Source organism: Callospermophilus lateralis, chromosome 3 (assembly GCF_048772815.1).
Source record: "Callospermophilus lateralis isolate mCalLat2 chromosome 3, mCalLat2.hap1, whole genome shotgun sequence".
In the NCBI taxonomy this organism is placed as follows: Eukaryota; Metazoa; Chordata; class Mammalia; order Rodentia; family Sciuridae; genus Callospermophilus; species Callospermophilus lateralis.
In genome coordinates this window covers 94,923,164-94,937,424 of record NC_135307.1, presented here as the reverse complement: position 1 = coordinate 94,937,424, position 14,261 = coordinate 94,923,164, and the positions used below count along the sequence as shown (strand labels likewise).

The 14,261-nt window shown below is 35.4% G+C and overlaps 1 protein-coding gene across 5 annotated transcripts in view; it reads right to left on the bottom strand.

Moving 5' to 3' along the window:
- The window catches only part of Galk2 (galactokinase 2), a 129,841-nt gene extending 115,626 nt beyond the window's left edge, over window positions 1-14,215 (bottom strand). For 2 of the 5 annotated variants that reach the window (XM_076848558.2, XM_076848560.2), the window contains exon 1: window positions 2,013-2,192. In XM_076848558.2, the coding sequence (XP_076704673.1) occupies window positions 2,013-2,065 (53 nt within the window). In that variant the 5' untranslated portion in view covers window positions 2,066-2,192. The other 3 variants (XM_076848562.2, XM_076848561.2, XM_076848559.2) reach the window with 3 other exon arrangements.
- Window positions 14,216-14,261: the final 46 nt, after the last annotated feature.

The window sequence follows — 14,261 nt, the reverse complement described above, 5'->3', positions numbered from 1 at the left end:
TTTGAAAGCCCAGAATAACCAAATCTATAGAGACAGAAAATACATTAATAGTTGCTTAGGGTTAGTGGGGCAGTGGGAGGTGAGGGAATGGGAAGTCTGGTGTGATACCGAATGGGATATTGGGTTCTTTTTGAGTCAAGAAGTTTTCTAAATTTGATTGTGGTAATGATTGCACAATTCCGAAAATACTAAAAATCACTTAATTGTAAACTTTAAATGAGTGAATTATATGGTATGTGAAAAATTAACAAAGCTATTACAAAAATAATAATCCAATAAATTAAAACTTAATCACAAAGAAAAGGAAAAGAGGCGATATTACTGCTAAGAATGCAAAGAAAACTAAAACAGTGGAATTTGGTGTCTTACAGTAAAGGGGAGATGCATAGATGGGATGTAAAAATAAAACATTAGAGCTTCTATTTGTAAATTATTTTTATTAAGAAGAATAAAAAAGAAATTATTTTATAATGTGGTTATATTTGTATAATGTGGTTCACTAATGCCTTTACTCAGAGTATCTTGTGTCCTATGAAGTTGATGAGGTATCTTGAGGAAAGAGAAGGAATTCCACTAGGAGACAGGCTCCCACTGGGGCCCTCAGTGAATTGTAACATGTGACTGGTTAGTTAAATTTATACATCACACTCAAGAGTTAACAAAACATGCTTCCTAAAGTGAGTATGTGGCTTCAAAAGATTCCTAAGAATAAAATATTGCTTGAAGTTGATCATAAACAGTGCACACACAACTGAAAAACAATAGCAGAACTTCTCTGACTACTTTTATGATCTCCTCTGTGGCTAGCAAGGAAAAATAAATATTAACATTAAATACATTTTACATGAATAAATACTATCAAAACAAGGAAGAACACTAAGGAAATTTGGTAAACAATTCTTCATTTTTAGTGCATGTAGCTGTATTTGTTACCTTCTTGCCACTGCAGGGCCAACTATAGAAATTGATTTTTATGATCAAAATCATATAAAATGGAAACATTTGAAACACATAATGGATATATTTTATGTAATAAAAAGATTAAGCTACAAGGGCCTGGATTTATTTTCATGTAACAAATTCCTCCTTACTCTTAGGTGAAGCATGCCTTTAACAATGTGTTCTAATTCAATCATATATACCAGGGCAACATTAAAACACTCAAAATCAAAGACATTCAGAGGTAATCCAAAACTATGCTGGTCTTTATGATTAAAAATTATGTTTCTTTCTGGTAATTGAAGACACGCTGCTGGCTTAAGCATGAAAGAACATCTTTTTTAGGGCAACTTGTGTAATTTGTCAGGCCCAATACAAAATGAAAATATCATCAACTGACCCATAATAGTAATAAATAAGGAAATAGAAGGAGTTTAAAGACTTGATGTTAGAGAAAACAAAATAGTTAATAACAGCAAAGTGTGAAAGAAGTCAACCCCAGAAAAGCTCTTAGGCTAATGCAGCACAGCAAGTAAAAGACATCATTCAATGAGATTTTATCACTATAAACAAGAACAAAGTGTTTCTACAAAGTATCTGTAATTTAAAATATCCTCTACTAGCCATCACCAAATTACCAGTTATTCTGTAGCTGGGGATTGGCAACAAATTCCCTAAATGACAATTCAGATTCCAGGGTTTCCTTTTAAGATGCAAAGACCAAGGAGGCTTCTGTGTTTGCTTTCAATGAATATTTATCAATGGGCAGGCAAAGCAAATGGAGGAGTTCGAATGTATTCGGACATTTTTCTGAAGCTAGGTAGAAAGACTGTAACACCTTCAGCAAGAAAAGGAAAAGAAGAATCTGCAGAAATGAAGCAATACACAACAATCCTTGGTAGCAAGGTGTAGTAACGTATTTGACGCATGTTCTTTCTTGCAAGCCCGGCCTTAGAGAATTACAAGAGTTCTGTCTGCTCCCCAGCAACAAAAGCAGCCAAAAGCCCTGAACCTTATCTGCAACCAGCTAACCTAGGAGATCCCAAAAAAAGGTGGCTTTGCCTCTCCCCCACCTGGGATGTTCTGCCACCTGGATTCGACGCCTAGCAGGGCCCTCCGTAGCCATATTTCGCTAGATCCTGCTTTCTTCTGCAGTTTGGAGTTTAGAAGCAAATCTCCTAAGGCAATCACGAGATAACCGGCTGTTACATATGCTCCTTTCTTCCGGACAGCACTGGCTCTCACCCTGCGGAAATCCTGCAGCTGCGCTGAGGTGGCTGCTTCCAGGCACCGCCTCCAGCTCCTCCTTCTGGGTTCTGGGCCAAAGTTCCCTTCCGGTCACTGACAAGTGCAACCACAGTCCTACACTAAGTTTACAGGAACTGGGACTCTGGAGGCCCTGCGCAAGCACATGCCAAGCTGAAAGAGGTTTTCTTTCTGCAAACTGTGGATAAGTCTGATTACAGAGTGATAACCTGGAGACCCGCACACACCTTAGTCATCTGATCTATCTGAGGCTACAATTTTTAAGTTAGGAGTTTTGTTTTTGTTTGTTTTTTAACGTCCACCAGCTACTTCCAAAACGACACTGAAATGTTTAGCAATTTCTTCGTATGTGGATTATTTCCAAATCAAGCAGCATAAAATTGATGCAACCCTAATGCAAACGTACTTGCATTTATTTCCAGGATAAGCCTTTCAGAAACATAATAGGAAAAGAAGGAAACATTTTTTTCTGCATCCGCCCTTAGCAACCCCTTAGATTTTCTACTGTAATGCCAGATGCGTGGGACCCCAATAGATCTCCAGAAGCCCAATCTGATGCAATCACACAGAGTCTTTATTGTAAACTTGAGCCTGGACTCACAACCGTTCCTACTCAGCAGTCCCAGGGAGTGAGTCCTGGTCCTTTGTCCAGTGAGATTTTATAGGTTTTGGGGGGATACTCTATGCATCACAACATCACACAGCAAATCATTCCATATCGCAGGAAAATCAAACAACAACTCTTAACATTGATTAGCACATTCACTGGCGGGAACCAGTTGGGTAGGGGTGATTGGTTAGTACAAGAGGGGGATTCCTTTGAACTGATTGGTTTAGGCCACAAGAGTGTACTAAACTATCTGGTTTCCCAACGTGTTATCAACCACTATAAACTACTGGGGGGTCATCCCCGGTATTTTCCCTGTCTCATGCTGATTGGTGGTTGCTAGAGAGTTGCTATGGGTCTTCACCTAGCCTAACTGAGTCAAGGACACCCTATGCCACAGATCTCTCCTGTTATTTGCAAACAAACAACTCAGCAGGGTGGGTAGGTTTTTCCCAGGATAAGGGTCATGCCCCCTTCCTTAGGACAGGCCTTAAGGTAGAAGCTGATTTCTCAAAAATGGAGTCACATCAGTTTCTCACTACTACCTAGAGAAAACCAGATGCCCTATCTAAAGTAGCACAACATCCCCACCACATCACTCTAACATATTAATGTTCTTAGATCTCAAAATTATCAAAAAATTACCCTGCGTATTATGTGTTTATTGTCTGTCTCACCACCTCCACCATCACTACCACTAGATTTACCAACCTGAGGGAAAAGGCATCTTGAATAGTGCCTAGTAGATTGGTTTTTAATAACTAGATAAGATAAACTGATGACTGAAATGTAAAATGATATGCTTAAGATCACACTGCTCATCAGGAGCAAAACTCAAATTAAAATTTAGCTCTATTAATTCTTAATCTAGCACATTTTATACCTCAGAACACAAAGATTAAACCCAGCTAGTAATACATCTATTCCAAGATACTCCAGTTGAGGAAGTTTGAGCCAACATGCATGTATTGTACAATTTTCTTTTCCTATAACACGATACCTAAGGATGGATATTTTATAAAGGTTTATTTTGGTTTTTGTCTTATTTTTGTGGTGCTGGGGATAGAAGCAGGGAGTGTGTGTGCTAGGCAAGAACTCTGCCACTGAGCTACATCCCCAGCCCTGAAATTAGGTTTATTTAGCTTACAATTTTGGAGGCTCATGGCAGATGCCATCACAATGGTGGAAGTATGTGTACAAAAAAAAAAAAATCACATGGTAAGACAAAAAGGCAAGAATATTCTGGTTCAGGATCTCTCTTTTCTAACAACCAGTTCTCTCAACAACTCACTCACTCTAAGAGACCAGTGTTAATCCCTTCCCAGGGCAATCCCCCTAATGACCTCCCACCAGATCCACCTCTTGAAGGTTCCAATACCTGAGCCTTTTGGAGAACACACTCAAACCTGAAATATTAGTGTTGGTAGCATAATTTGGAGAATAAATGCCTGTCACAGTAGGGGTAATAACATAACTTAAGAGAAATCCAATATGTTGCTATTCCAGAATTTTTCTATCATTCTATATGTGAATGTAAGAAGCGGGAAAGGAAATAGAAGCTAACATACAGATGCACAGTATCAGTTTAGCCCAAGGGTGGAAGACTCTGGGCATCCCCTTGAGTTATTACTGTAAATGGTACATCATGGAAAGTTACTCTGTTTTCAGAGCTTCTTTTTTATTGTTATGGTTTTGATCTCAAATGTCCCCCAAAGATCATGTCTTAAAGGCATTGTTACCAGTATGTGGCACTATTAGAATGTGGGGCCTAGTGGAAGGAAGTTGGGTCATTGGAGGCATGCCCTTGAAGGGTGTGTCAGTCAAGTTTTCATTGTTATGGTCAAAGTACCTGACAAGAATAACTCAAAGGGGCTGTGGTTGTAGCTCAGTGGTAGAGCACTTCCTCCAAAGTGTGAGGCACTGGGTTTGATCCTCAGCACCATATAAAAATAAAATAAATAAAGGTATTGTGATCACCTACAACTAAAAATAATTTTAAAAAAATAAAAGAAGAAGAACTCAGAAGAAAAAGGTTTATATTTTTTTACAGTTTAAGAGGTGCAGTCCACAATCAGCGGACACCACTGCTCTGGGTCTGAAGGGAGGTGGAACATCATAAGCACTACTTACCTTGTGGCAGCCAGGAAGCAGAGAGAAAAAGGGAAGAGGCTATAGGCAAGATGAATCCTTTTTAAGGCATGCCCCCATTGACCCACCTCCTGCAGCCACACACTAACTCCCTACAGCTACCACCCATTTAGCCCATTCAAACAAGGATGTCCTGACTAGATACAACTCTCATAATCCAGTCGTTTCACATCTAATCATTCCTGCATTCACACAGGTATTTTGGGGGAATGCCTCATATCCTAACCGTAACAAAGGGGATATTGGAATCCCAGCTTCTTTCCCTATCTCTCTTTGCTTCCTGGCTGCCATGAACGAGCAGCTTTGCTCCAACAGGTGCTCCCCACCACCATGTTCTGTCTTACCACAGGGCTCAAAACAACACAGTCAACCAATCATGAACTGAAAACTGGATCAACATAAATCTTTCCTACTTATAAGTTGATTACCTTGGTATTTTGTCACGTAATAGAAAGCTAACATACAATCATACAGCCTTTCTAATCATTTATGATAAATCAATCATAACTTATTTTTGAACCACAGTAAAAATAATATTGTGGCTTATTCTTGAGTAATGGACAGTATTATTGTCACTTCTTGTAAATAAATTTAGATAAGGAGAGAATCTAAGTAAAAAAATATATAAACTTTTTAGGAACGTCAGTAAATATGGAAATGGACAGATTAGTTTTTTAATATTTATTTTTTAGTTGTTGTTGGACACAATACATTTATTTATTTCTATGTGGTGCTGAGGATTGAATAGGGCCTCATACACAGCAGGCGAATGCTCTACTCCTGAGCCACAACCTCAGCCCAGACCAGTTTTTTATTCAGATTATGTTTCTAATATATCTTCCTAGATCAACTGAAAAATAATCTAATTTTAAAACTTGAAAACATTGTTTCTTAAAAACTAATACAAAATAAACTCATTTTATACTGGGTAAAAAAAATGAACACAGTGACAATGGAAACTCTTTCATAAAAGAATACTTCCTATTGAATGTATATTTGCAGACCAAACTTCGCTAATTAAAATCCAATGTTAAATGATTAGTTTGGATCTTGGATGCATTCCTATTACAGTCGCATCAAAATTGATACGGATTAGAAATATCTTCTGAAGCAATTATTTAAAAATCCTTTTTTGAAATAACTGGCCCAAACTAAACGAGTATAGTGGAACTACAATTAAAACTACAGCGCTGCTCTTGTAGTCCAGAAACCATACTACTTCTGAATATGTGACCATTCATGAGATCTCAACAAAGTATGCTTTAAAACAAATTAACAAAGCAATTAGAATTCTTGTCTCAAAGTTGAAATACGCACATAATAATTTTCATGAAGTATTGCTCTTAATCTTTTCTCAAACTTCTGGAGAACCCCACCAGACACAGAGATAGACACACACAGACACAATTACATAACTTTCTATGCCAAGCATCTTGCTAAGGAAGCACTTGAGTGTGTGTGTGTGTGTGTGTGTGTGTGTGTGTGTGTCTGTTTGATGCTGGGGACTGAACCCAGGGCATTCTGCATATGAGACAAGCACTCTACCAAGTGAGCTGTATCCCCAGCCCCATGAAAACTTTGTGTATTGTATTATCTCTTTATTTTTTTAATAATTCTTAAGGGATTAAAAAATATTATTCCTTTGTCAATTTTAAGGAGGGAAAATAAACAAGGAGAGAAATGAATTACAGTAGATGGGGTAGAGAGAGAAGATGGGAGGGGAGGGGAGGGGGGATAGTAGAGGATAGGAAAGGTAGCAGAATACAACAGTTACTAATAGGGCATTATGTAAAAATGTGGATGTGTAACCGATGTGATTCTGCAATCTGTATTTGGGGTAAAAATGGGAGTTCATAACCCACTTGTATGTATGAAATATGTCAAGAGCTTTGTAATGTTTTGAACAACCAATAAAAAAATTTTTAAGGAGGTATTCCTTTGGTTTTTATTAGAAAACCATATCTGGCAGTGAAAATATTCAGACACTTAAATTTTAGCATATTTTTATATCTATGAATCTCAAACCTCTCATCTTTATTTTTTGGCAGATGGGCACACTTACACTAAGGCTTAAAGTCTAAATTATAAACTAATAGATGGTATGTCATGATATGTTCTTAAACAGAGACCTAATTGATAAGTTTAAATCATTTTTCTTTCAATTATATTAGCCCTTGCTCAGATAAAATATAATAGCAAACTAAATACAAATAAACACCAAAAGGAGTAATTAAAAAAAAACTTGAACCAAAATAAGACATTAAAACAGGGATGCTAGAGTCACATAGATCTGGCTATCTAGCTGACATCTACAGATGTTTAGATGTTACCTTAGAATCATTTCCTGTGGGAAGTTCTACTGTTCCTAATGCCTACCTCTACCTTCAAAAATGAAGAATCTAAGGCCACAGAGAGACCATCATTTGCCTGAGGTTACTTCTGTAGTCTAATTATACAACTTCTGGAAAGTATTTCCTGTTTTGACTTATAATTTTAACAATTGTTATTTATAATAGGAAGAATTAATTTTGGTGAATTATTCTGGTGATTTTCCCATTATGGTAATTAACAAACTTCTTTAATATCTTCTTTACAATAATTATTCTTCTGAATATATCTCTAGCCAAAAAGTAAATATAAACTCATGAATCAAAAAAATTCATATTTATATAGTTAAATATAGTATTATTTTTTTTCTTTTTTTATTAATTAATTTTTATTGTAGGTTGTTCAAAACATTACATAGTTCTTGATATATCATATTTTACACTTTGATTCAAGTGGGATATGAGCTCCCATTTTTACCCCATATACAGATTGCAGAATCACATCAGTTGCACAACCATTGATTTACATATTGCCATTCTGGTATAAATATAGTATTATAATCTTTTAAAAATCAATATGAAAGGGAAAGAAAATGTGCAACAAGGCATCAATAAAAAATAGATTGCTTTTTAGAATGAAAAATAAAACAAAAAAATCTCTAAGCATCCTCTGATTGCCCACTCATAGTAATTATCACACCAGTACTGGAATTACTTTTGTTTTCTTGACTAACAAGTCTAAAACCTTACTACTCAAAATGTGCTTCTCAAACCAGCAGCATCCACATCACCCAGAAGATTTTTATAAGTAGAGAATCTTGGACCCATATCTACTGAATCCTAACCTATAATGCAAGCCAAATATATAATTTAAAAATTTTTAGAAGCCATTTTAAAAAGATTAATTTTACTAATAAATTTTACCTAGTAATCCAAATTATCATTTCAAATATAAAAAATGTAAAATCATTCAACTATTTTACTTTTTCATAGTAAATTTCTGAACTCCAGTGTATATTTTACAGTTAATCAAATGTTAATTCCAACTAGAAAAACTTGGTTGCTATGTTGGACAGCATGGATCTAAATTGTAAGTTTCCAGAAGGCAATGACCATTTCACTATGGTTTTAAAGACTCTGGCTCAGTGTCTAGCAGGCACTCAGGGAATGTTTAATGAAGAAATTAATGAATGAACCTGGATTAGAATGGCCTGACCACTTACTAACTTTGTAACTGGAGGCAAGTCTGAAATCTCTCCTCCATAAAAACCATCCCAATCTTCTATCTGGTCCTTCTCTTTCCCCTAAATATGATTTATTGTCTTTTTGGCTATTCGAAATTACATTAATTATTTATTGATATTTTGTGTTTATTATCTATTTCCTCCATTAGAATTAGCATTCCAGGTTTCATTTATTGTTCTATAATCATTCATTCATTTAACAAATTTTATCTGTGCCATTAACTTCTCAATTTTTTCTTTTTTTTTAAGACAGAAATCTTGCTATGTTTCCCAGTCTAGTCTCAAACTCCAGGGTTCAAGTGATCCTCCCACATCAGCCTCCTATTTAGCTAGGACTACAGACATATGCCACCACACTGGTCTATGCTACTAAATTAAGTTTTAAACACTATTCAGGCACAAGGGATACAACCATAAATATTTTTTAAGTTTCTGCAATCATGGCAAATTAAAATTAGTTATATAAATGAACTAATTATAAAAACTCGTGTAGGGCTGGGGCTGTAGCTCAATGGTAGAGCATTTGCCTAGCATGCGTGAGGCACTAGCTTCAATCCTCAGCACCACATAAAAATTAAAAAACAAATAAAATAAAGGAATTCTGTCCATCTACTACTACAAAAAAAAATTTTTAAAACCTGGTGAAAACTCTGCATTTAATATGCCTTCTATCATTACAATGAAACAAAAATTTAGATTAACTTTATTTTGAAATTAGAAGTTTGCATGTCAAGCTGGCCAAATTGCAGATGAACTGCTGCAATTTAAAATTATATGCTTTTTCCTTTTATTTCTTAATCTAGAAACTAGGTATAATACAAGCTTGTTCAAAGTAGATAATATTTTCCTCATTCTGTCATGACAATCCAATTGCTCCTAACTCAATAAGGAGTTCATTATTAAACAACTTTTTTCTTTTTCTTCTTCTTTTATGGATTACTGTGGCAAGGAATCTCAGGTAATTAATGTAATTTAAGGATTTGTTTTTCTAGGAAAACAATTGATATAGTAAAAATAATCTTCAAAATCTAAGCATACTGCACTCTCTATAGAGAAGGTTTTTTTTTTTTTTTTAGGTTTGATTCTCAGATCAATCCATGAAAGTAAATCTAAACCACAATGCAGCAATAATAGTACTAGTAACTCACTCAGAATGCAAATCCCTGATGTCTTAAACTAAGTCCTTAACTGGGGGTGGAGATGAGGTAGAAGCAGTAGATCAGGATAGAGAAAAGACAGGTACAGATTCTGAGAAATAAGGAAAAACTGGAGAGAATGGAGGAAAGCTTTGGTTTAAAAGGGACCAAAAGAGAAAACAGGAGTTTCTAGTATCTGAAACAGATTCTGTTAGATAGCAAAAGTCTGGTAGTCTCTAAGACCAAAGGGAGATGTAATGTGGAATAGCAAAGGGACTGACTGCAGGTACAGTATTCCTATGTAAGAGTGGTTCTTGTCAATTGACAATTGAGAACTGAGCACCACTTTAGTTCACAGAGGAATCACAGGAAGGTTAATGTTAAAAGCACTGAAAGAACTTAGTAATTACAGTAAAGAAATAGAGACAGTTTGGAATTACACTATGTCAATCCCTCGCTTTATCTTCTCACTACATTTTACTGAAAAATTGGTTTGTTTCTCAAAACTAGCAAGGTGGAGCCACCAAATGTGATGATCATTATTATCCAAAGTACATGTATAAAGACATGAAGTGGTGTGAATATACTATGTATACAACCAGAGATATGAAAAATTGTGCTCTATATATGTAATAAGAATTATGATGCATTCTGCTGTTATATAAATTAAAAAATAAGTGAGAGAACATGCAAAAAGAGAAATATCAAAATGGAAAAAAAGAATATTACTAAAGTTGGGTAATTGCAATTTCAAAAAAAAGACGCTTATAATATCAAAGTCAAAGTAAGGAATGAAACTTGGAGCATTCTGTAGGGGAGAAAAAAAACTTTTCCTCTATTCTCTTAGATTTAGTAGCTGGGGTCTTACATTAGTCAGCTTTCTGGTAGTGTGATAAATAACCAAAAATAATATAATAACCAAAAAATATAACTAATAAAGAGAAAAAGTTTATTTTGCCTCACTGTTCCAAGGTTTTAGTCCAAGACAGATTGGTTCTATTGCTTTAGGCCTGGGAAAGGCCACAGATCATAGATAATACACACAGTGGGGCAAAACTGCTCATATCGTGGCCAGGAAACAAAAGAGAGAGGATGGATTTGGGGCCCATTATTCTCTTCATGTGAATGGGGACTTCATAAAAATACATGAAGAACCCAAAGAAGCAGCTGCACTCAGGAGTATAATAAACAAAGGGCAGTACATTGTGGAGAGGTAACTAAGAATATATGGAAGAACTAATGAAATATAAGGGTTTAGAATAGTTTGTTTATGCAGACTCAGTGCTAGCTTTCCTCTTCCTGGCATAGAGGGGAATATTTATACCATCTTCACAACAGGAAATTTATAATCTACTTTCAGGCATGTAAGGAATCTTTGCCCTTGACTGTAGGCAAAACTCTTACAATTCAATAGTAATAAGATAAACAACCCAGTTAAAAAATAGGCAAAATAATTAAAGAGATATTTCACCAAAGAAATACATGGAATCCAAGTAAGCACAAAAATATGTTCAAAATTAATCATTAAGGAAATACATATCAAAACTACAATCAGATATGAAGATATTCCTGCTAGAGTGGCTAGAATTAAAAAGACTGACCACACTAAGTGTTGACAGGTATGTGGAACAACTAATACTATTATACACTACTAGTAGATGTACAAAATGGTAAAACCATTTAGGAAATCAAATTAACAGTTTCTTAAAAAGTTAAACACACATCTACTATATGATGTACCCATCAATACTAAGCATTTATTTTTATTTGTACCCATGGCTGCATAACAATATTATCACCAACTTATTGGTATAATACAATACATATTTATTATCCCACAGTTTCTATGAATAGGGAGTCAAGGCACAACTTAACGGGTCCTCTACTTTAGAGACTCACAAGGTCTTATTTGATGTTCAAATAGAGAATGATTCAGATTCAAGTAGCTTTAAGCACCAGTCAGCTCCTTGTGGGTTATCAGACTAAAGGCCACAATTACTTGCTGGCTGTTGGTTAGATGCTACCCTCAGTTCCCTGCCACATAGTCCTTCACAACATGGGTAACTAACTGCCTTCCTCTAAGTCATTAAAAGAGATAATTATTCCTAGCCAGATGAACTTAACAATCCTGTCTAATGTAATAATGTACACATATCTTGTATATCAATTTTTCTATCAACTATTCTTGATTACTAGTTATAATCAAGTCACAGACTCCACCCAAACTCAAAGGATAAAGAGTTATCCAAGAGCATGAATAATGGGGGAGACACTTTAGAGGATAAATAAAACAGGACACCCAAGATAAATAAAACATACCCACATAAAAACTCTTATACAAATGTTTTTAGAAGATTTATTTATATTAGCCACAAACCCAAAAACAAAAAACTCAAATATCCATCAACAGGCACATGGATAAGAAAAACTGTGGTATATACATATAATAGTACACTCATCAGTTAAAAAAAAAAAGCTACAACAATGCATGCAACAACATGAATGAATCCCAAAATAATTATACTACATTAAGCCAGAAAATGAGAGTACACAGTGTATTCCACTTATATAAAACTACTGAAAATGTAAACTAATCTACAGTGACAAAAAGCAGATCAGAGGTAGCCCAGGAAAAGTGAAAGAGGGAGAAGACAGATTACCAAGAGTCTGCAAGGAACCTACAAAGAAACTTCCGCAATGATAAATATGCTCATTATCTTGATATGGTGCTGGTTCACAGGTGTACACATATAACAAAATTCATCAAATTGTATACTTTAAGTATGTGCTGCTTAATGTACCTCAATAAGTCTGCTAAATTGTACTTCAATAATCCTAGTTTTTAAAAGCATTTTTTAAAAATAAGATTTACTTTCAACAAGGACACCATGTCACACGAATACATCCTGTTAAATAAATTTTTTCAGCTATTTACCACTAAATAAAATCGATGTCAATAAAAATAAAAGAATATCTTAGCTGTACAAAGTATTCAGAATAGGATATGTAAATAAGGTAACAAAAAAGAACTTTTACGGACAGAAACTTTTTTTGATGTTTAGAGGTACATACAAGCACATTTCCTAAACAGAAAGATTTATTTGATAACATATTTATTTATTTACTCAACAAGTATCCATTTTTGAGTAATTCTTTTCCAATAAAGAATAAGGTATTTCATTGAAATGCAACAAAATATGTAAGTAAATTCAGTGTGAATCAACATGTAATTTTACAAATGTGATCAGCATGCACAAGGTTAAAAATCACTTTCAGAATTGGTATCTTGAGTAAGAATCAAAACTATGTGCAAATGAACCTCTTAACTACCTTGGGGTTCTATATGTTATTTTGAAGAACTATGAATTACAGGTAGAATCACCATGTGATTTATTGTTCTAACTTACGAGTGTTCTTAATTACAATGCTGGATCGCTGTACTAAACCATCTCTGTCCCAGGAAAATTAGGATTTACAGTCAGTCACCCTAGTTATAGGAAGGTTTTGTTTTGTTTTAAAGTTACAAGTACAAATTCCTGAACTCAACGGTAGAACTACTGAATCAGAATCTTTAGTGTGAGAGTTAGGAAGCTTTGGATTCTAAATGATATCATTAAAGGCTCTTCCAATTCTAAAATTTTATGTTTCAGAGAGTAATTTTGAACGTGCACTTGATATTAAAGGACATCAGGAAAGTGTTAATCTTATATGTAATGATAATGTTGTGATTGCATAGAATTCCTTAATTTTAGGAAATAAATATAACTGCATTTAGGGGTGATGTGTCATATCTGCCACTTCCTTTCACTTCATTCAGGGAACACACACACACACACACACACACACACACAGGCAAGTAGAGTTCAGAGTGTATATACATGTGTCCACTATACTATTCTTTCAATTTTATGTATGTTTGAAATTTCTCATAATAAAGTGGTAAGAGGAAAAGGCTATTAAGGAAAATATCTGTGTTAGATTCTATGACAGAATGGATGAGGCAAGATTATTCTTAGAAACACGGACTTATAAGGGCTGTGCCTTAACTGATTGATGCATACTTAATTTGGGATGTCCAGGGAACTGTTTTGCCAACTACAAATATAACAAACATTACGTGTAAATCGTGCTGCTGAAAAGGATCTTCAAACATCAACGTGTGGCCTAAGTACACACAAATAACAGTGGCAGAAATAATACTACCTGTCGCAAAGGACTGGCATGTCAGCCTTTTCTCCAAGAAAGGCTTCTGGTCCTAGGCTGACCTTACTTTCACCAGAATGAGGTAGTTCCAGAGTCCCAAGCAAGGGAGGAGACTGTTCCCCCACCTAGGAGCCTAGAAACTGTTCCATGTGAGCGAAGAGTTCCCGAGACCCTCACAGACATCAGCAGCACCAGATTCGCCAGTTGCTATGTTTAGTTGCTAAGGCACTAACCGTCTCGCAGGAAGAGTGGGGCAGTGCACTCTCTTTTAACGTCGTAGCAAATCCTCTAGATGCTGAGAGCATTAGTTCCGGGAAGAAACTCAGCCCCCCTAAGAGCGACGGGAAGACGAGGAGACGCTGGGAGTGACGCCTCTGAGCCGCGGAGGATT